General features: G+C 40.9%; 1 protein-coding gene across 22 annotated transcripts in view; it reads left to right on the forward strand.

Annotated features, from left to right (window-relative positions):
• Positions 1-23,171, forward strand: part of SOX6 (SRY-box transcription factor 6) — a 561,796-nt gene that overhangs the window by 433,714 nt on the left and 104,911 nt on the right. For 12 of the 22 annotated variants that reach the window (XM_072985711.2, XM_078383892.1, XM_078383895.1 and 9 more), the window contains 2 exons: positions 5,371-5,494; positions 16,377-16,459. In XM_072985711.2, the coding sequence (XP_072841812.1) occupies positions 5,371-5,494; positions 16,377-16,459 (207 nt within the window). The remainder of the gene's footprint in view (positions 1-5,370; positions 5,495-16,376; positions 16,460-23,171) is intronic. The other 10 variants (XM_078383897.1, XM_078383898.1, XM_078383900.1 and 7 more) reach the window with 1 other exon arrangement.

Below are 23,171 nucleotides of genomic sequence, written 5' to 3' on the forward strand. Positions count from 1 at the left end.
ATTTGGAAGCGTTTCCAAAACTGTCTGTAAAGAATGAAATGAAAAACAGACAAAAGCAGGATTGGACAAACATTAAAAGGCTGCTGTGGGGGGGGGGAATGTTTTCGACTGCAATAATGTCATTTTAAAATGTTTAAAATTTACATGAAGAAGGAAACATCAGAGATTGCCTTCTTTAGATCTCTATTTTAGGGGCGTACATGTGGGACTCCTCATACTTTTGCTTCTGCAGCTCAGCAACAGACGTTAAACAAAGAGGATTGTTAAGATTTCAATACTTATTTCCCATCATGTAAGCGAAAAAAGTTAAATCTTTATGAAAGAGAAAACGAGTCCCCTTGAGTGTCACTCTGTTTGCGCATTAGCACATAGCAAAGGCTCTGCCAAGTTGCTCTCTGACTGACTGCTGCAGATGCTCTTTCTCAAGTATTCAGAGTCAGATCTTTAGTGCAAGTCTTCAGGGACAAACAATAGCACCTGTTCCTCACAAGATATCAGGCCAGTTAGTCCATTCATGTATCTTTAATGAAGCTCCGGGGCAGATGGCAAAAATAAAAAGGCATCATCATCAAGTTAACAGAGGATACAAAAAGAAAGAAGTGTCCTCGGTGCAACAATGCATAGTTTTATGAATAGGAAGAAAGGAGCCTTTCTTTGCCGCCCCCTTTAATGTTGTGGTTTTCAAAAAGGCTTCAGGAACAGAGAAGCAAGGAACCTTTCTGAAAGTGTCTGTGGTTTGATGAAGGTGGTCATCCTTGTCCCCTAAAGCTTCTAACACAAAAGACCCGAGGCTATATATCCAGAGGTGTAACAAGCTATTTAGGCACCTGGGAGAAATGGCACCCTTTCCCATCCCTTTTTGCCACGAGGCATGGAGTAGGTCCCCTGTGAAAAAGGAGGGAGAGAGTGGGGTGCCCCACAAAATAAAGAGAAAACGTGTGCTTGCAAATAAAATAAAATGAAATTACAAAGTGAATAGGGCTGGGAGGGGTTTCAGCTTATTTTCTTGACATTCACCAGTAGATTCACCTCTGGATTTCAGTGCCCTTTACATTTTTGTGCTCTGGAGCAAAGCCCCAGTTGCTCCTTTCTAGTTACAGCTTTGGCTATATGTACAGTATTTACTTCAAGCATAGCCAGAAAGGAAACCAAGTTCTTGGGTCAAACTGCCAAATCTATGTGCATCGTTAAAAATGTTTATCATGTTTGTCACTTGGGATGGCACTGTCTTGCTCGTGGCTTACACCTTTGGTATTCAGGACTGTGGTATCAGCATTACACAGTGTTAACACCTTTATATAGTGTATATGATCATTAGATTATGGCTTGCTCCCATCAAAAGGGACAGAGTGGCTTCCTTGTTTCCACACTATCATAATGTCCAGGCATTAGGGGAGTTCAGAATATTCTGGCTCCATGACAATTTCTCTTCTCAGAAAACACGGACAATGAGGAGAAGTTAAGCCACAGGAATCTCTCCTGAGGTTCTGAGATTTCTGAATCTCTGTGTTGTCTCCAAAAGCTTTCTAATTGATCGAAGCAGTTCTGGGATGCAGAAATAACTGTTTCACTGACCTTGCGTGAAGGGTGTGCCCTGCAAAATGAGTTGGGCCAAATACCACTTGGGGCAGCCCCATAGTCATCATGGTAGACATGAAGTCCTGAGCTGCTCCTGATTAACTTGTCTCTGCATGAATGTTGAAGTCCCCGGAAAAGCCAAGGTGACTCCAACACCACATCTGAGTCTAGCTCAGCTAACTTAGGGAGACTGTTGTACAGAAGGGTGGGCAGCACACCAGCAGAATCCATATTATGTCCGGTGTACCCACTCTCAGGTACATGCACTCAAGCTTCACAGTCTGTGGGACAGGACACCTGGTAAGAGTGACTGAATGTTGACAGGCCATTGCGACTCCTCTTCCCCTTCAGATGTGGCCTGCTGCTGCACAGAGACTTCAGCTGGAGAAAGCTGAGAGAGAGTAACTCCCCCAGGTTCATCCAACCAGGTCTCTGTAATGAAAGCTAGGTCAGCATATTCATGCAGGATCAACTCCTGGATGCTAGCTGTCATCCTTTTTAAATGTTTGGCCTTTAGCAACACATTCAACCCTAAGGGTTGCCATTAAGGTTATCAAGGCTATTTAATTTGGGAGACAAATTTGGGTGGGGGTGGAGGGAAATAGCACTCTATTCTCTGTCCTCCTCCCATAATGTTGTTCTCCAGAAACCATATCTCCCCCTGTCCTCTGTAGTTGCAATGGTTGCTCTCCTACAATATCCCTCTCCTTAAATTTCTCCTCAGAAGACAAAAGCAAACACAGCCAGACAGGCACAGGCCATATTAATATGACCCCTCTTCCTTATCCCTCTCTCCTTCTCAACAATAACAAAACATACCCCGCCAAAAACAAACAAAAAAAAAAAACAAAAAAAAAAAAACCCTCTTTGCCCACCCACTCCCAGAGTAAAGAGACAGACACAGGTGTTGGAGTTAAGTAGATCCACTGTATTAATTAAAATTTTAACCATCTGCAACCTGCAGAGAGGCCTGAATGTAGTGCGGAAACCTGGGACAGGCTCCAGGGGTACCTCCTACCCTCTCTTTGGCCCCCAATGGTCAATTCCCAAACCCCTGGTCCAAGCTGTCCCCATGGCAGCTCGTACCCAGCCAGATAAAATGGGGCTTCCCTCCCCAGCCACCACCCATCCGATATTTGAACTTAGATGACCAATGACCGAATTGGACCCCTTATGCAACCCTCATCAGAGCAAGTGAATTTCGTGATCCTAGTTGCTGCTGTGCTGTGCGCAATAGCACCTGGTGTGCCTACTAGGAACTCACCAAAAACTGACTTCCTATTCTGCACTACCACCAATGTGACCTATTTAAAACCATCAAACAGCCCTTAACATGAGCAACCAATATGGGATAGGCAAAAATACAACCATCGACTGTACAGCCAATTTGGTAAGATGGGTCAAAAATTTCTATCCAACCCGAAAGCAACCAGATAAGCCACACTGAACCCAAGGCAGGTGGGTGGGCTGCCGATTGCAAAAGAGGGCAAGCCAGGGCAGGTGGGGAGGTTTAATAAAGCCCTTTGCATAGTTTCTCCCCCAGCCTTGCCACATCTGAAGTGCCTATAGATATCTTCACCTGCCCATCTCTTTCGAGGAGGCATGAGCAAAAAGTCCCCACAGTGCAGGGATCCTCTGCGCGCAGCAGAGGTGAGCATCCTATACACTCCATTCCAAATAAGTGGTAACCGCAGGGAGAGAAAGAGAAAAGAAAGCAAAGCAGCTGCTCCATGATCGAGCAAGCAGGAAAGAGTTGGTCCTGCAGAGAAGCCAAGGTCCCACAGGACAAAGTTCACCAGGAGATGTGGAGGGACACAACAGCAGATGTCTCCCTGGCCCCCACACTCCTCTCCCCTGGCAAATGACACAGAGCACCTCTATTTTCCTCTGTTCAGGAATGCTGATGATAGCATCCTCACCCAAGCTGTGACTTTTATACACTTCTCTCCAAGCAGGTAGTAAAAGTCAGGGGGAGGGAAGGTAGATGGAACGAAAACAGCTGCCTCACACCCCAACAAGCAGGGAGGGCTTGGTGTTGCAGAGACGCTGAGGTCCTACAAGCCCAAAGTTCTGCTTGGGAACTGGATGGCCCTCCCCATCATCTTGTTGCTTTGCTATATCATTCCACAAAAGGCGATATAAATATTGTACAGCATTGTTACAGATTGCCTATCATTCTCAAAAAGATTGTTAGATATCCTTTTTTCAGATTGGACCAGATGCTGTATTTTTCTTTCCTGACATTAGGCAACACCGTTTCTTCTGTGTTATGCTTACGCAGGGACATAGTAGGAAAGATTATCGTACAACAGGCTCAGTGGTCTTATAAAAAAGTTGATACTAGGCACAAGGGGATCAACTTCAATTTAAGCATGTTAAATGTGTTGCTAACACAGAGAACGGGGCTTACCTCAGCTAAAATAAAAGATATGGCTGCTCGCAGCTACTTTCTTTCACGCCCGAGTGCCATGGCAGTAATTGCACAAAGACCTTTTTATTATAAGTTGATTTTCCTGAGAAATGGATTCCGAAAAATACTGTAAAGTGTTTATATTTTGTTTGACCTTTATTAACCTACATCGTAGGGCTTTTCCCCCAGAGAAGAGTTGTTGGTAAATTAACTCTCTTAGAACTACACACACAGTAGCCTTTCTGGTCTGCATCAGATGTTGGGAGAGGAACAGGGGTATGACAAGAAAATTTGGCACTATTTAAACAGTGTCATAGGTCAGCATATGGATTTTTACCAGCAAAAAAAATGTGGTGTTTTTTTTCTCTGGGACTTAGAATAAAGGGAAACTGCTTGGAGTTCATTTTGACTTTTTAATAGAAGTTGATGTCATTCATTTGTAACAGGAGAAGGGGCTGAAGTCGTTTTCTTGTTGTACAGCAATTTTTCTTGTACTTTCAAGCTATGTTTCCGAGAAACCTGTTTACATTCACTCTGCTGTAATCATCTGCAAAATTCTTGATTATTTCAGAGTCTGTGATGGACTAAATGAATGAAAAAACAGAAGCATACCATCAAATTCAATCTTTAGCGAGATGCATTTTCAGAGAAAGAAACTGTGAATACCTTGGCCTCACAACATGAACTCTGACTAGGATTTAAAGAACTTTCTATTTTCACATTTTAAAAATTTATTTCTTTTTTCTTTTAAGTTGCTTTTAAAAACACGTATGAAGGTCAAATGGAATTTGATAGAGTGGGATTTATTCTCAAATGCTCTCTGGATGCCACTCCTTAATTACCAGCCTGCATGATAGCTCTTAAAACTATAAGAGTGACTTAGATGGACAAACAATTTAGATGTTACGGGGGGGGGGTTGTAGGTATGGCAAGCAATATTAGTTTACCTGGGAGCCAAGATGCTATCATCTTAAATCTCAAGAAATTCCGTTTCATTTGAGGAAATGCATAACAAGCTGTATCAATATTTTGAAAAACAAATGAAAGGACAGCATTGAAGTGTAAGGCAAAATGAAACAAAAGTAAACAAACAAACAAACAAATAAATGCCCTTTTAAGGCCATGTGCAGCACCCGCAGAGAAATGACACAGAACTAGGAGAAATAAGGAAAAATGCAAGCAAATAAAACGGTTGCACCTTTGACACTGACGAAGAGCAATGTTAGCACAGGGCTTTGAAGTGATAATGCGAAGTTGGTAAGGATGACGGTAAGGAGAAGGTTCAGTGGGACTCTGTGAACACAAGCAAACCATCAGTGCTGGAGAGGTATCTGTCAAGACAGATTTGTGCTCTTTCTGATCAGAGACTCTCTTCTGTTTAGCAGGTTCAGGGTCACATGCCTCCGCTCATGATCCCAATTTTTCCACACGACCAGCGGACACTGGCAGCGGCTGCTGCAGCTCAGCAGGGATTCCTCTTTCCCCCAGGAATAACTTACAAGCCAGGTAAGTGAACAGGGATATGGTTTAACATATCCTTTTCCTTGTGATCTGTCTTCTATGGATGTGATACAGAGAAAGCGAGGGGAGAATGGTGGCAGGGAATAGATGTACTTTATTATTATTATTTTTGAAGGTCTGGATGAAAATTGCTTTCAGAGATACCCAGGGAACGGTTGTCCAGCATTATATACATTTTATTCCTATGTCCCACAAAACTATTTCCTTGGAATTTATTGACCCACTTCCCTACCAATTTGCATGTGAGAGTAGCAGGAAGGTTACATCTCTCTTGGTCTCTCTCCTTTAGGCCCTTTCTCATCAGCATATACTCTTCTTTTGTGCAAACCTTCTTTATAATTAGAGATAAAAAGTGAAGGCAGGTATGATTTAATTTGTGTATTTCAAATAGGCAGCATTTTGTGCGATTTTCATCTCAATAACAGAGGTTTCAGCAGTTCAGCTGCAATCATCAATTCAGGCTTGTAACAGGTCATGCAACTTCACAGTGAGAGATGTTTGGAGATGATTTAGCAAATGTTATGGTATCTTTCCTTATTCCTTTGAGTTTACTGGGCTCCTGGGGAATTCAATTAAGGATATAATGGTTTGAAGCTACTTTCAGAGTCTGCTTGTAAACAGGGCTTTAAATGTTTAAAATAATGTTAGCAAAAAAATTCAGGGTAAGAAGATAGTTAAGTAAATAAAAGTCAACCTTATTTTCATGTGTATATTCGTTCCCTGAACACTCAGACCTTGGCCCAGAAAGCAGCAGCTTTATTTTGATCATTAATCTCTCCATCCTCTAATTAATAGTCAACAACAACAACAACAACAACGACTATAACAGTTCCTTTGAATGTTAAATGTAAAATTTAGAAAATAGCACGTGGAGTCAACTGCTGCTTCTAATGAGAATCTGCAGTGGGTTTCAGAGAGAGGGAGGACCAATTCTGAAACAAAACCTTATGTTTTAGAGTAAACAGCATATTGAATGTAATCCAAATCCAATAAAATCTTTTCAACTCAGTTTACTAAGATATTGTGCCAACCTACCCTGCAGAATTGATTTCCAATTGTTCTGCTTTGTTCTGACTTGCTAGTTTCATAAAAACACATTGAGGGCAAATGGATGCCATGTCATACCTGAACCCAAATCTTGACCACTTTTTAATATGGGCAACGTACTTATCCCAGTCTCACCCAGTCAGGTTGTAAAGGAGAATATTCCCATGCAGGTAAGGACTATTGTTACTTCATGTAATCCAACAATATGATCTCAGTACTGGTAATATCAGATTACTCTGAAATAAATGAGTAGGACACAGATAGTCACTGCTTGGAGATGTTGCTTTTTACACCTCTGAATTGTTGCCATTACTTTGGTATTATTCTTAAGAACAGATGGCAGTAGGGAATACCGGGGATATGCACTGTGAAAACGTCCATTTTTGTTTCAGTTTCAGTTTTTGGAGAGGGTGCCCCTTTTGTTACAGCTGCTGGTCCTTTCATTCAACCCGAAATGGACCAGTTCGTCCAGTTTCTTCTGTTTTGTTTTCCCCATTTGGTTTACTGGTGCTAGTAGTGAAAAAGCCTAAGAACCCACCACCAAAGTGCAGCCAAGGTAGCCAAGAGTCACATCCACTGTAAACTCCAAAGCACAGTGCAAACTGTGATCCACATGGCCAGAAATGTGCAAGCAGACAGCAGCTTTACACTTCTGGTCTTGGAGCTGGAGGTGTTAAATTGTATACATTTCTTTCCCCACCCCCCACCCCGCCACCCCGCTATTGCCCATGCCACTGAGTAACCTATCCCTATTTATTGCCCTCCCATTTGTTTCACAGATCTTCCTTTGCCTTTGATGCAATTCAAAAAGAAAAAGAGGAAAGAAGAGGGAGGGAGGAAGTCCACTCTGAGCAGAGCTCTCCTCAAGTTCTGTACCTCCCTAGAAGGAGAAGGAGAAACTAAATGACACCTTTAGGCAAACTATTATAATTTTGATGCTACATTCTAACTGCTGGCCACCACCACCACCCTAACCGATATTCCTGAAGCCTAGGACTTTTTGTTCAACCTTTGCTCATGAAGGGCTGCTTAGGGTGCCCTTAAAAATAAAAAAAGAATGAGAAAAAGTATTCTTGAAAAAAAGAAACAAAGAAAGGATGTGGGAAAAGTCGTTAGCATTTCTCCATGCTAGGTGTAATTCCTGGCTCTAGAACTCCTCTCAGCAGGAGTGAGTCTGCCCCGGCCATTCCGTCGTTCTTCCTGCTTTTCTTCATCACCCTTACCTCAATCTCATCCCCATCTTTCATATTTCCAGGATCTCCCAGCCTTCCAGGTGATTTGCTTACACATGAACACGCCACAAAAACTTCAACAAGAGGGAGAGAAAAAGAAGGTTTGTAGCAAGCGAGGGCATAGGTCAAAGAGGAATTTGAGATTTAGAGCAGACATTCTCAACCTTTTATTCGCCATGGGCATAAACAAGAAGGAAATATAGGCAGAATCAGCATTGTGTAAGTCTCATAATGAACCTTATAAGATGGTGTGTGGAGAACTGTTTCTAGTCTGTGACCCCCTTCAAATGTGCCAGGCACCCATTGCGAATGACTGATTTAGAACACTCCTACTGGGCTCCAACAACCAATACAGGGCATTTTACAGCTTCAAAAAATCCCACCTCCCCAACTCTGACATTTTAATTGACTGGTGAAAGCAGTCCTTGTGAAACTATTTGATAGATGATTTCCTGAGGCAATTTGACAGACGAAAGAGGGAATCACAGAAGAGTCTGAAACTTTTGCATTCCTCTTTTTCATTAAAAGGAAATATTCAGGTTTAAGAGGCTCTTTGTTAGGAAGCCACAGAAGAACCCCCCCCAAAATGAAAGTTGGAGTCTCTTTCATGATTTTTGAAAAACGTATTAACCTGAGTGTCCCATTGCTAGTGAATACTGAAAAACAAAATGTGTCTTTTCATATGGAATATCCTGTATTAATAGAAAAGGTGATGTACATTTAGACTGCACATCTGCATGAAGCTTGAGCGGCTTTTTATTACCTGGTATTGATCGCCATAAAGTCATGTTTCTCCCTTCCAAGCTCAACATTTCAGCGTAAGGCTGTAAGAAAAGAAATGAGAGGGTTTTCATTTGCCCCATGCTCCTGGTTAGTCTTCCATTTCTACATAATATGAATACCCACAAGGGGCATAGGAAGTACATCCTACTGCTTGACCTAGTATTGTCTATTATGAGTGCCAATGGTTTTCTGGGATTTGAGGCAAAAACATTTTACAGGCTGCTACCTGATCCATTTTATGACATGGAATGTATCAAGGACTGAGTCTAGAACCTCCTGCATTCTGAACTAGGGTCCCCTCCTTCCCCACACCCCAAAATCATGTGCCACAGCTGTCAGAATTTCTGGAGTTCCAAGCAGGCAAATATCAGTCATGTAAGTGATACCAGATTTCTCAAAAATTATTTATCATACTTCTCAACATGATATACTGCAATATGATTTGCCAGCATAGCACGTACTAACTGAGAAATCTGGACTCTATAGATCACTTACTTTTTTAATATAGATATTTCTTTTCCTATTCATGGTGTATACTGGATTGATCAAAACATTAAGGTACTGAGTAATTCAAATTACTATTGTGTCTTGACACGTGCACTTGACAATTTTCCTAGGACACATGGCTACATAGACTGGGCATTATTTAAGCAAGTGACAAAAGCTAGAGTTGCTACAAAGCCAATGCTCACTTGACTACATGGAGCAAGTGCCGGTGGTTATTTTGACTTCTTTGTCGCATGGGGGAAAGCTGTGCTCTGAACACTAAGATCTTTTGGGGAAAATATTGGCTAATTTAGCCAAGTGGAAGAGGTAATGTTATTGGAAGTGGACCTCCCTATCCCTCCTCTTCCAGCAGCCCCACCAGCTTTCTGTGTAGGCTAAATAAAGAGTATGAAGAGGTAAGCTGTAATGCAGGGGAAAGGGAAACCTCTAAAATTGTGTGGAGGCTTCTTTGTAAAGCTGTGAATTTCTATGAAAATAGATCTTTGATCCAACCCACCAGATAGTAAATGTGAGAGCTGGTTTCTTGGTCAAGTTACATGCAACATTCAGGACATATTTAGAAACCGATAACATGTTAATACTGTGTGCTGAGGTCCCAGCCCATGTTTGTCTTTTGGCAACCAATCACCTTGTTGGCTTATGCCAGCTCATGCTGGCTGGTGTACCCAGTGGCCCTGGATTGGTCCCACTCCAGGGGAACAGAGGACCTTAGGATCCACGAGATCTAAGGCCATCCTTCCTCCCCCTTCCCCCCGCAGAATGCCCAATTTCTTGTCGTCTTCTGGGAGGATGGTGTTCCACATATATGATGCTGCTGCATCAGAAAAGACAAAAGATGGTGCCGCCTGCACTGTGTTCCCACCCACCCAGCCTCTTCTGAAGGCAGATCCTAACAGAAAATGTGCAATTTATTGGCACAATCCATAATCCTTGTCCCAAGCTATTTAAGACTTCAGAGGTAAGCACCACTACCCTGAAATTTGTTGCAGTAATTTAAACAAGAAGCCACCATTTAATGGTGATAATCAAATATCACCATTTATTTTCTGATATTTGATTAAACAACTTATGGGGCGGTCTATGGTCTCTCATTAGAATTGTTGCTAGTAACTGAGTGGGAGCTCTTAAAATACATATGAAGCTGAATCTCATAATTTAGGGTTTTCTCTTGTACTTTCCTACTTCTGTACCCAAAACCTGTTTTATGTCGGAGGTGGTGATATGAAGAACTTTGACCACTGACTCCATTTCAGTCAAGACAACCTATCTCATTATAACAAGATAGCTTTTCATGCGTTAACTAACCACTATTCAGGATCTCATTACCAATGTAAGACTAAGATCAGGCCCATTTTTTCTTTGATAATGGTTCTTTATGTCTCTGATTATAACTACTGTCTTTTTCTTTTGACAAAAAAAAGTGCAGTCAGGCATCAGGAAGAAAAAGGACGGGCTGATAGGTCACAAAGATGCAAACAACCTGCTCTGTACCACTGCTTTTACTAGACTATTCAACCAGGCAGTAATTATCATAGGTATACATTTTGTGTATTTTTGCAAATATAAAAAAATAATGCAGAAACGTCCTTCAGAATTGACCCCCACAAAAAAGTGTTGTGGCAGGGAGGATTTTTGTTTTGGCCCATTTATGAGGATTTGCAACTGTAGATGAAAGTAAGGACAGGAAACTCTATTAAGAGCAAAAACAGTAATGTTTTCAGTCATACAGTTAATATACGTACTTGAATAGATGCTAACAGCAAAAGAAGTTCTAGATTATTTGCAGTGCCAGATATTAATGCTGAACAGTGTATTAAAACATTATTTGAGGTGTAACTTTATTTGGAATATTTCTTCTTATTGTGCAAATTCACTGATTACAAATCAATTCCTTTAAACTTGAGCAGCTCCATGGCTCAAATCTATGATCTGGTGTATATCTTGTGTATTCTTCTTGCAGGTCTTTAATTGTACACAATCTAATAAGCATATTTTAATATGCTTGGAAAATAATTATAAAGCATTGGGAACTTTCAGGCCACCTGAGTGGGTTTTCTTTTTATTTTTTTCCTTTGGGAAGCTGTATGTTGATGTTGAGCATTTTCTCTTATCAGTGTTAATATTCCATAGGGGAATATGCTAAATATAGCCATATTTAGAGCGGGAACTGTATTAATCTGTTGTGGGAGGGAAGGTGGAAGAAGAGTTGAGTAGCACCTCAAATTTGTTCATCATCAAGAGACCACAAGACATTTTGTTGCAAGTAATGCCAAAAGTGAAAACAGTCAATTTTTAAAATGGAGCAACATGCAATGTTGGACTTTATAATATACATGCCCACAGGAAGAAATATATGTACGATATCATCACCCATTACAAAAATACACATGGATTCCTTACTGTTTCAGAGCATAAAAATGCCTTTCACACAGGACTCTACAATAGGCAGAATTGATTTTAACGTACAAAGTTGCTTTGCTCTAGATTTAGAACAAAATCATGATGCAACTGTGCTACCTACATCTGTTTTAAAATGTTGACCAGCAGGAGAAGTGAAACAGAAGTTGGTGAATTATTCTGGGACTTAACAAGTGCTAAGTGCCATCTGTAAACAATGGAAGCACTAATGTCAGTAGATAATCAGTGAAGCAGAAGAGCAGAGGTGGCTAGGCTGCAGAATAAGGAATGATGAGCAATTGTTTTTCCTTTTTTCTTTCTTGAACCATTCTAGTAATCAAGATGAGCACACCTATACCTATGACAAACCTGTTCTGACATGTTTTGTCTCCTTTCACAAAATTAAAAAAAGAATAGGTCCTCACGCAAGCATTCCAGATCTAAAAACAAATTTGAAAAAAAATTGCTACAACATGTTGAGTGATAGATTGCCAAGACAGCTACCGAGAAACTCCTTGATCCATTTTTGTGCTCAGAAAATTAGAAAGAGAAATATTCCTCTTCTATAATTAAAAATATTAAATGTTCACCATCTCCCTCATGCTCCCCTGTCTCTTCTCAAGAGGAGTACAACCCTGCTTTAATTTTATTGCTGTGAGCAAAACATTCCATTGATATGAAATGTCATGCTTTGTTCTCTCAATAATACTATTATATAATGGAGTGGGATTATATTAACTATATGCTGTTTGCTTTAAAATGATCAGGTTTAATCCTGGAAGGGACAACTTTATGATGGGGTGGAGGAGAAATGCAGAGGTATGAAAATCAGCTTGTCATCAATAGAAGGAAAAACTATAGCCAGCAGGTGAATGAAAGAACACTAAAGGGTGTGGTAAAGACACTAATAAATTAACTTTAAGGCAAGTGCGCGCTCACAAATGCATGCACGCACACACATATTCTTGGCTATTTCAAACCACAGAAGCATGACAGCTGTGAAAAAGGAGTGCCACAGGGAATTCTTTTAGAATTTTAATTTTGTTTTTAAAAAATAGATGTTTGACATGGAAAATGTTTTAGTATATATAAAACAACTGATATTGAACTTTCAAGGGAAGGGTTGTGGGGTGCTGCTCCTGTTTCTGCTGTATGGAACAGAGATGAATAATTCATAATATTTTAAAGAAAGAATGCCTTGGACATGTTTGGCAATGTGGCCTGTGCTTCTCTGTGTGTGCTCATTTTTTTCCTATTTAAAGCATCATTAATTCAACATCTCTCAGACTTCTTTTAAAAAAATAAAATAAAAATGTATGTTTATTGAGGAAACATTATTTAACTTTGATGAAGACATTCTATATTGAGATAATTTTGTCTAGCCTTGAGAGGAGATAAGCAGAATTATCTAACCATAAAGAGGAAAGAGGTTTATACTGTAAGATAACAACAGCAGCAGCAATCCACAGCAGCCTAAAAATCAACCTCATAGAAAGAGGGGAAATAAGATCAGATTTTATGAATGTTACTCCATAGGACATCAGCACAATGTAGGTTAGCAAAGGCATTGTAGCAGCGCTCCAGACGCAATCAGAAGCCAATTGTTAGTGGACTGTGTACAAGCTCATACTGTGCTCAATGGTCTGATGAGGTATTATGGAGATGATGCAGAGAAACCTTGCGGATTAGAACCTCACAATTTGTTTAAAAAGTGAAAGCAACTTAACACTTAAACTGAGCTTGTCTGAATGAGTGCTGTAATGCTTCAGGCAGTAAGCAGAAAGAGAGTGTTTATGAGGGTTGGGGAGGTTACCATGTATTTGAGAACTGATCTGGGGTGTATGCAGAGGGCTAAACTCTCCATTCTCTGCCTGCAAAGTTTGGAAAAAATCCTTCTACTCCACACCTATATGATTCCAATCAACATGCAGTGGGAAAAGAAGCTTGGTTATTATTATAAATGTAAAAAATGTGCAGAAGAGTAGCTTATTAAAACATAGCCTTAAGACAGAACATAACACCAACTTTAAATTAGAAGCAAAAGTGATACTCTATTAAAGCACAGTTATTGTGTAATTTATCAATCACTGTTTTTATTTATTTAGTGCAGATCACAGGTTTCGCACACATGCAAGTCCAGCCTTGCAAGAACTTGATAAAGCAAATAGAGAAGGTTATTATAGCCAATGCCCAGTGGTTGGTATAATCTAGCAAGATATTGGATAAGGGTAACTACTGTATATGGAAACAGGCACCTTCTTAATGGGCTTCCTAGCAACAATTCTATAAATAGTATAAACGCCTTTGAATAATAACAGGATCCAAGATAAAAAATTCTGAGTAGTTTATGAAGCCTGTGTGTTTGTTTCTAATGCCTATTGTTTGTTTTAAAAGGTTAAAATGCTGATCACTGGATACCTACCTTATGTATTCTTTTGTTTATGCGATCCATATACATGGGGCTAAACTGAACTGTTTGTCTCAGCAAGAGAAGATCCACTGGATGGGATTTGTTACATCAGAATGTATCTAAGTCCCCTTGATTTAATGGGTTGGCTCTCATTAGGTCTAACAATTGCATTTAAATAATGGAATTTATATTGCAAGAAAAATATGACAAAACAGGGACTAATAATAAAGAAAAGGGAAGTTAAATATGGAGCAGTGAGAGAGATCAATATAACCAAATCTAATGAAGGGCTTAAATAAATGGAATATAGTTTCATAAAGTTGCAGTGACAGACAAATGTGTTATTTAGGTAGGGATTAGAGACGAGCATGAACCACACATTCATTTTATTGTGCACTGCCCAGAGTGACCTCATATTATCAGGTGGGTGATATAAAAGTATACAAAATACAGTAAATAATAAATTATCCGCTGAACAGATGTTTGGTGCTTCAAAGCCCAAACTCCTCTAGTGAGTGCCCACTCAGAGGCAGTGCCTGGAGGAGGCAGGGCAGGGAAGCCAGGCTGCTGCCTTTGTGTGCATGGTTCGTGCCCATCTCTAGCGATATGGATACTCAGACAAGAACAAGAAAGCACAAAGAATTTGGACTGTTTTTTGTTTCTTTGTTTTTGAAGCTTAAGGGAGTGAGGGTACTTATAGGGAAACCTATAAGTGATTTGAGTACCTCTCTCACACATATTCACTCTGGTCTTAATGGGAGTTGTTAGTATAAATGTAACTCGTTAGTATAAATGTAAGGTACTGCTCCTCTCTTGGGAGTCATACGAGAAAGTTTGTCTGAGTTTACCAAATAGAGAATGTGACAATGATCCTGCAAGATTACATAATTAAATGTGGGTCCAGACATGTCTTTTCTTCAAGGCTGAATGAATACTTCGTCCTCTCTCTCCCTCTCCCTCTCCCTCTCTCCCAATTTCTCACCCACCCACTCCCACGTATCATCATTTATCTATCCTAGTACTAGGGCAGCAAGTCGAAGGAAGGAAGGAAGGAAGGAAGGAAGGAAGGAAGGAAGGAAGGAAGGAAGGAAGGAAGGAAGGAAGGAAGGAAGGGAGGGAGGGAGGAAGGAAGGGAGGGAGGGAGGGAGGGAGGGAGGGAAGGGAAGGGAAGGGAAGGGAAGGGAAGGGAAGGGAAGGGAAGGGAAGGGAAGGGAAGGGAAGGGAAGGGAAGGAAGTTAGCGGACCCAAGCACCAGGTGTGGGGAGAGGAGGATTCAAAAGGCAGCCAGTTTCCCTGCTGCCCTGCCTCTCTCACTGCCGCTGTAACTGGCTTCGAATAGAACAACTGCAACCCCTTTACATAGGATGCTATTTGAACTGATGTAAATGCATTCAGTTCCTAAAAAGTTGTAGCCCCAGCAGGAGAGGGGAAAAATACAGATCAGGGTAACAAAAATTCGGGATTGATGTGCATTGACTAAATCTGGTAGTCAACAGAAAATAAAGTAAATCAGACTGTTCCAATTCTGGATCATTTCCCACAGTATTTGTCAATGTTGATGCATCCTTAGAAAAGAGCTTGTGTCTTGTCCTTCTGCCAAACTGTACGTTATCAATGGCATGTCATCGAAGGTGGAATTACCTTAGTATCCCAGAAACATGATTCCGGAAGACCTTTGTCTGTGTGAATTCCGACTTGCAAAGGAAGCAGTTTTTTACATCTAGATAGGGAAGAAAATTAATTTCCAAACAGCAAGACATGGGGACAGCTCCTGCTGTGACAATCAGATGCATTAGGTGCTTAACAAATTCTCTCCTTCAGTGATGTGCTCCGCTTGGTAGTTTGACCCCTTGTTTCTCAGGGAGAGGGTCAAAAGGATCCTGCTTTCTTTCTGATTTGATATCAAAATGAAATTGCTACCCCAATCCAAGCATCCTTGTGATCAGAGCTGAGGGTAAGGTAGGAATTTCTGGGATGGTTGAATTCAGAAGATTTGCTTGATAAGTTGTCTGTATTTAAGAGTTCACTTCCATTAAAATAATTCAGAAGCACGCTATTCAACCTGGCTAACTTATGTTGACTCACCTCGTGTTGGCCCTAAACAGTGCTTCCAGAAGAACTTCCAAGTGTAATATATACTAAACACCTGATAATACTGGGGTTTTTTGGACCCTGCTTCATGTCACATGTCACCTGAAATATTTCTGAATGTGCAGTTGTTTTTTGAAGGTTGCCATGTTGTATGATCTGTAACGAGAGGGAAGATGATTGGGTCCAAGCGTTGCAATTTATGTTTTGCCAGTTTGCCTAATAGCTATCTGCTAAGCAGAAGTTCCAAGAAAGAGTTGCAAGTCTGTGCCCAGCGATCCCTTGTTGTTTTTGCAGATGTTTAGGCTTAGAGCAGTGTGGTGGAGCTCGGGCCCTGTTCGTACTTGTCTGCTGCTATTCTCTGCTCATTGTCTAAACCTGCATGCATTGTTCTCCTTGACAGGTGATAACTATCCTGTGCAGTTCATTCCGTCAACAATGGCAGCAGCTGCTGCTGCTTCTGGACTCAGCCCTTTACAGCTCCAGGTAGGTGCCAGAACAAAAATTTGTGGGCTCGAAGCCAATGCTTTAGTGGAAAACTGCTAACCAGCTGTATGCTAAGTAACGACTTGAATGTTAAGTAATTTTTTAAGCACGGCCCCAAAAGGATTAACACCTTACATTCTAGCCGTGCTGCAAAACAGAACAGCATGCTGTCAGCCTTGATGCTGGGAAATGCAGCCAATTCTGTATTTGATATCAGTTTAAGTTAATAATTTTGAGCACAATCCAGCCTTTATTGAGCACTCCGACTCTTATTGATTTCATTGGAAGAGTTAAGCATGTGCTTGGCTTCTTGCTATTAAAATAGAAGGGGAGCGTCAAAAGTGCTTGATTTGGGCTGGATCATGCTGTGTGTGTGCGTGTGCGTACACATGTATGTGGATTTGTGTGCAGAGAGGACAGGGGAAACACATCGCTATTTACTGAAAGACCTGTCAAGAACATTGTATTTGTATTAACGTTTCCTCCAAGTGGGTCCTGTTTAGCTTTTTTCTTGCTCGTAGTGGATATCTGAATAAAAGTACTATTTCATCCTTTCTTTTGGACTTGGTAATGAGTGTTTCATAAACGGTACACTTGCAGCTTCTGTATTTATGGAATCTCAGTCTTTCCATGCGTTAAGTTGGTTGGATGCCAGCAGCCATCAGGAGCCTGAGTCTGGTCCCTTGCTAGGTCATTTATTTATTTTTGTCATAGGGGGAACTAAATGTTGTGTGAAAATGATTTACACTCCAATTTATTATATAGCTTTTTAATATTCCCCAAGACAAGGCACAATAGTGTCAAATAATGAAGTAGCAGTCAAAAGCTTATAAAGGGGGTGTGTTTAGTAATCACACTAGAGATTTACTTCTTGGTCATTTAAATGAGGTGGCTAATACATCTTGTAACTGTTTGCAACCCAGAAGAGCAGTAGCATATAGTATAGTGTTAGGTCAGCAGCGGCAAAAAGTGTTGAAGTATTCAGGAGATAAATAGACTTATTTGAACATTAGCTTTTATATCACAATGAATCAGTCAGTTTGCACAGTTTGGTAGGTTTCTGATTAGGTAGTTGTTCTTCAGGTTGTGCCACATGGGGTTGTGCCAATGGTGGCCAACTCAACAGGATACTTTGTAGTGAATACTTTAACTGTAGTGCTCAGAGTTTAAGGCCCCTTTCCCTTCTTGGCCATAAATGTAATACAAATAAGAACTAAAATAGGTGAACTGAAGGCCCATTTATCTCTATGCCAATCTGTTTTGGATTGCAGGAGAAGGCTAAACGTATGCATGGATTCTTCCATAACAACCCACCTCCTTCAGTTGAAAGTGAGGATACAACAAATCACACTGACTATCCACTTGTCTGTTTTAGGGATCGGGCTATGGTGTTACATAGTAAAATAAGCACTTTTCCCTCTTCTGCTTTCTCACCCCTCATCATGCCAGGTGTTTCAAACAAAAAAGTCTACAGTGGAAAAGGCATCCCCTCAAGGCAAGGAAGGCTTTAGTGGTCTTAGATGGGTCTTACAAACAGCTGGACAGAAATACATTGACAGAGTGCTAGGTTGTGTCCTTTGGGGTACTGGTTTTATTTCTGGCTGTGTGGACTTTCAAGAGATGGATGATAGATAGTCAAAGGCTGGGCCCCAAAGTACTATTAGAGAAGTGTCATGTTGATCCTGATGGGCTAGAATATGTGTAGAATTCAGTGCAGTCCACAAGGAGGCTGGTTTTTAGTGCTCCTTTACCTGGCAGTTATTGCTTGTCTCCTCCATTTAGTGACTACTATCAGGGCCTTTCTGTTTGATTAGATAATCTAAGTCCTTTGAGTTCTGAGGAACTGGAAAACTCTGATAGGAAATCTAAGTAATTCTACTAAAGGTGATTTTTGTCCCATGGCTGTTTGCATGAGCATAAAAGATGTATGGAGCTAAACTCTTGACCCTATGTTATGCTCCACATTTGATAGACCATATCCTCTACTAGTGGCGATTGCACAGCTCACCTGCATGGAGGAGGAATCTTCTCTTCGTTGGGTAGATTGTCCTCGAAGCCCCTGGAAACAGAACACTGAGGAGATGCCACTGATGGGACTTGGAAAGTCTTGTTACATAGGTTCAGATAATCATGATTTTTATTGAAATACTGGTTCTGGTTCCATCTTCGTTGCTGGTAAAAAAGAGATTATACTAAGATTTCTTACAGTTCCCATTGCGTTTGTAATTATTAGCCAGAATTCTGTTGGCGTTCATGTAAAGTTTGTATTTACTTGCTGCAGCTGATTGTGGCTAATTGAAGACATGCTGAGACATATCACAGTTGTGCAGTTGGACATGTGAGCAGGCAGATGACTGATGCAGGCCCTGCCACCTAGCCAATTAGCTGCAGTGACATACAGCATGCTAAGCAACCCTTACACAAAAACGTATAGGATCCTGACCTTTATTTTGAAAATAAGGTATTAATGGTTTTATATATCAAATAGTATCCCTATTAATGTCTTGAAAGAACCAAAGCAAGCTTCAGTAAAAATGCCTGCATTTCTCCCTAATAGTCTTCTTTTGTCTTGGAACGAAAGGAACTGTTTCCTCATTTCCCCACCCCATTTCTGGATCATAATTGGGCATTTTACGTTCCTACAAAACAGGTAGATGAGACTGCCAGTGAGATCCCTGGCCCATTTGCTGACTTGTTTTATTAGTGAGACCACATCCTGGGTAATTTAGAGATTATTTCTTCTTCTTCATGTCCTCGGTGAATGCACACAAATGGGTTGTTCTGTACATGCGCAGGACATCTCAAAAGTTTCTAGAGCGTAAAGACATGTGATTAGTAGGACATTCCACCCTCCAAAAGTCCTCTCAGTTCCTTTTTGTCACCGCTTCGGTTGGAATTCTTTCAGAACATTAGAGAGATTACTGAGATCAATCCCTTAAACCAATTTGGCTATTTTCAATTATCTATTCCCTATTTTCTATCATCTCTTTTATTGAACGTTCCCCTGTAAGTTATCCGCTTCTCTTTTTTCTTTTATCTACTCCATTCATTTTCTCTTCTTCCCAATGTTTTCTCTCCCCCACCACCACCTTTCCCTTCCCTTTCCCCCTACCTTTTATGGTCCCCTAGGGCCCTTCAAGCGGTACATACTTTGCATGAATAAGATCCCGCTTACCGACAGTCACAACCGTTGCCTTTTCTGCTTAGGAGAACAACACCAAACACACTCCTGCCTCAAGTGCAAAAAGCTTACTAAGCCCGCTTTAAAACTATGGCTACAAAGGCTTCACTCCTACTTTTGGGAAAGGTCTATTAATCTGACCTCCATGGATCTGGCAACGTCTCCAATTCCACATCCACAACATTGAGAAACTTCTCGTCCGATATTGAGCCCGACAACTCTGACAAAAGTCTGCTTTGAAGTCAAGCTTGACCTCCATGTCGAAAGCTCCAACCCCTCCCGATGACTCATCTAAGAGAAAGAAAGATAAAATTAAACCTAAGAAAACTAAGAAGCCTACAAAATCAACTCAAATAGATCCACCTCAAATAGTGGACTCAAATAGATCTCATTACCCATCCTCGAGGAGTCATCTAGGGATGCCCCTGGTTCAATCTCGAAAGCCATTGACCCAGAGGTTATACCAAAACAAATGGAAATCATTCCCCTCCTTTGGTCATTCTCAGAACTTACCCACAACTCCAGTTTTGCTGAAAACTTTACTTACCTTTATCCTCCATCTCTTTCATCTTAGTCTCTCTCATTCTACCTCAAGGTGTAAATTTCTGCAATTATAGCTCATCAACCTTCTCAGTCTGACTCAGCTAGGCTTTTCTCTCACCCAATGCTGAAGAAATTTCTCAAGGGACTCCTCAATATCTGTCCCCCACATCAATATCCTCTTCCTCAATGGTCTTTGCAATTTGTCCTTAACATACTTACCCGACTGCCTTTCGAACCAATGGCTACCACTACTTTCAAATTACTTTCTTTAAAAACATTGTTCCTTGTAGCAATAACATCTGCTAAACGTGCCAGCAAACTTGCAGCCCTCAGATCAGACCCACCTTTCCTTCAGTTTCATCCAGATAAGGTTACTCTCTATTTTGATGTATTATTTTAACCTAAAATTATCTCTGATTTTCATCTCAATCAACCATTGAGTCTACCAACTTTATTTCCATCTCCTTCTACACCTCTCGAGCACATGCTCCACATGCTTGATGTAAGATGCTCTTTGGCCTTCTACATCAATAGAACTAAATAATTCAGAAAGTCTCCAAGGCTCTTCTTATGTTTTCATGGTCCTCATAAGGGTGCCCCAACTTTACGTCAAACTATCTCTCACTGGATTGTTCAAGCTATTTGATTGGCCTATGAGCTCACAGGCAAGACGCCTCCTGAATATTTAAGAGCTCATTCTACCAGAGCGCTGTCAACCTCTACTGCCTTCCACCGTGGAATAGAGCTTCCTCACATCTGCCGTGTAGCTACATGGTCTAATCCATCAACTTTTGTGAGGCACTACCATCTGGATGTCCGTGTGAAGAATGGTGCTGCTTTTGGCAGAGCAGTCTTGACATCTTTTCTGCCGTGACGTCCCACCATCCAGTAAGTGAGCTTGTCAGTCACCCATTTGTGTGCATTCACAGAGGCTATGGAGAAGACAGAGAAGTTACCAGCCTGTAACCATGGTTCTTCTAGTGGTCCTCTGTGAATCCATACATCCCACCCACCCTCCCCTCTGTCACATTGTCTTTTATATAAGCCTTTGACAGCAGTGGACTCTTACAGGAACTGAAGGGACTTTTGGAGGGTGGACCATGCACTCCGCGGGGGAACGTTCTACTAATCACATGTCTTTAAGCTCTAGAAACTTCCGAGACATCCTGCACAGGCGCAGAACAACCCACTTGTGTGGATTCACAGAGGACCACTAGAAGAACCATGGTTACAGGTAGGTAACCTCTCGTTCCTCTTTATATTTGTGAAGATCTGCTGCTGGCTGAAAAGGAGAGGCTTATGCCCCATTGAATAGTGCAGAAAGCTATTATTTAGACCATGTTTTGGTGGGCCGCATAGTGAACAAAACTTGTGAAGTCTTTATGTATTCTTCAACGTCTGAGTCTTTTGAAGTGGCAAAATATTGGCTCTTGAAAAAAGCCTTTGACAGTATTCCTGAGCCACTGCTGATTCCTTCCATTATACATCTCCAGCAACTGTTGACAAACGTACACAGAATTTTAACTGTGATTATTTGTATAAAATATGGGATGTGACAAAATTATGGCTTGCAAGTAACTATAGGGTGCTTCCAATCCAGTCATCTTTTTCTGATATGCAGAAATTCTCAGATGGTAGTGCATTCACTAAGCAGCTTCTCCCTTCCCTCACATACACAACACACATGAAATTTGATATGTTAGAGATAAGAGGAAAAACTCTCATTAACACATACTAATAGTCTTTAATGAGATGGTTGTACCATCTTCCAGTGTTCCTTGTCCTCTACTCCTGCCTGTGACTGCCTTCCACTACCGTTATTCTCTCTCTTTTGTTTTTCAACAGTGGTATTTTTTAAATCCTCAGTTTTACAATGGTTACGTGGAATTTATGTCAGTCTTCTTCCGGATAGAGCTAGAGCTAGAGCATAACCCTCCAGGGACCAGTTCCCAATCTTTCAGAGGGCTTGTAACAACTCTTATTACTGAAAAAAAAAATCTCACAGTAGCTTGGTAGACAAACATTTGTCCCAGAAGGCCTAGCTATGTTGCGTCTTCTGTGAGGCCTTTTAGTCATTTCTCCTTCCATCCCCTAAAGCAAAACAAGTAACATTCCAGATGTTAAAAACAACAACAGTGGATGGTTTGTAAAGAAAGAAATGGCAGCGCTCTATCAACAGCTGTTGATGGTGATAATGCATTGCAATTATGTCAGCTGGAGTTATTCCTAAACAAAGTGAGCTTTTAGTGAGGTGTGTGTGTTTGTGGGTGTGCAGGCGAAAGACAGAGAACGTGAGCAAGCAAGCAAGCAAACCTATGGCTCTTACCTTTTCCCTGATGCTTCTTATGTAATTTGTCCTTCAAAGTTTATCGCGTAGAACATTAATGAGCCTTGGCAAGTCTTAGCCATGGTTGCAGCTGCGTGCTGGAAGATTGAAGTTTTTATCATCTACTAAATTAAACAACAACAGAACTGTACAGTATGCTTCTTTAGTCATTTGCTCTTCCCTCCACTCCAGCTCCCCCCCATTTCCTTAATTGTACCCAAAGTAACAACCTTTTGTTGTACCACTGGGTGCAGATCCAAAGTACTGCTGAAGCATTGCAGAGCCTGCCTCAGGGGTGCAATATTAACAGAATGAAGGCCAAAGAATGCTATTTTTAGCTGAACAGTTTGGCAGATGGAGCCACAAATACTCATATATCTGAAGGTTGAGGGGTTTGAACCATTAATTTTGATAATGTATTTAACCCTGGGAACAATCAGAAACTGTAACTCTAAGGTTACAACGCTTTTGACCTTTAGAGAACAGAGGGCACTCAGTACAGTAAACAATATATTACATTTCTACTTATTCTAATTCTCTCACACATATAAATTTCAGGACAGGGTTGACATTTGCTTTCCTCAGCTATTTTCGTGCGGGCCCTTAAAGTAAGTCGAGAAGAATGTGCAGGAAAGAGGCTGTTGTAATGTGACAGTCATGTA

Source organism: Pogona vitticeps, chromosome 1, assembly GCF_051106095.1.
Source record: "Pogona vitticeps strain Pit_001003342236 chromosome 1, PviZW2.1, whole genome shotgun sequence".
NCBI lineage: Eukaryota > Metazoa > Chordata > Lepidosauria > Squamata > Agamidae > Pogona > Pogona vitticeps.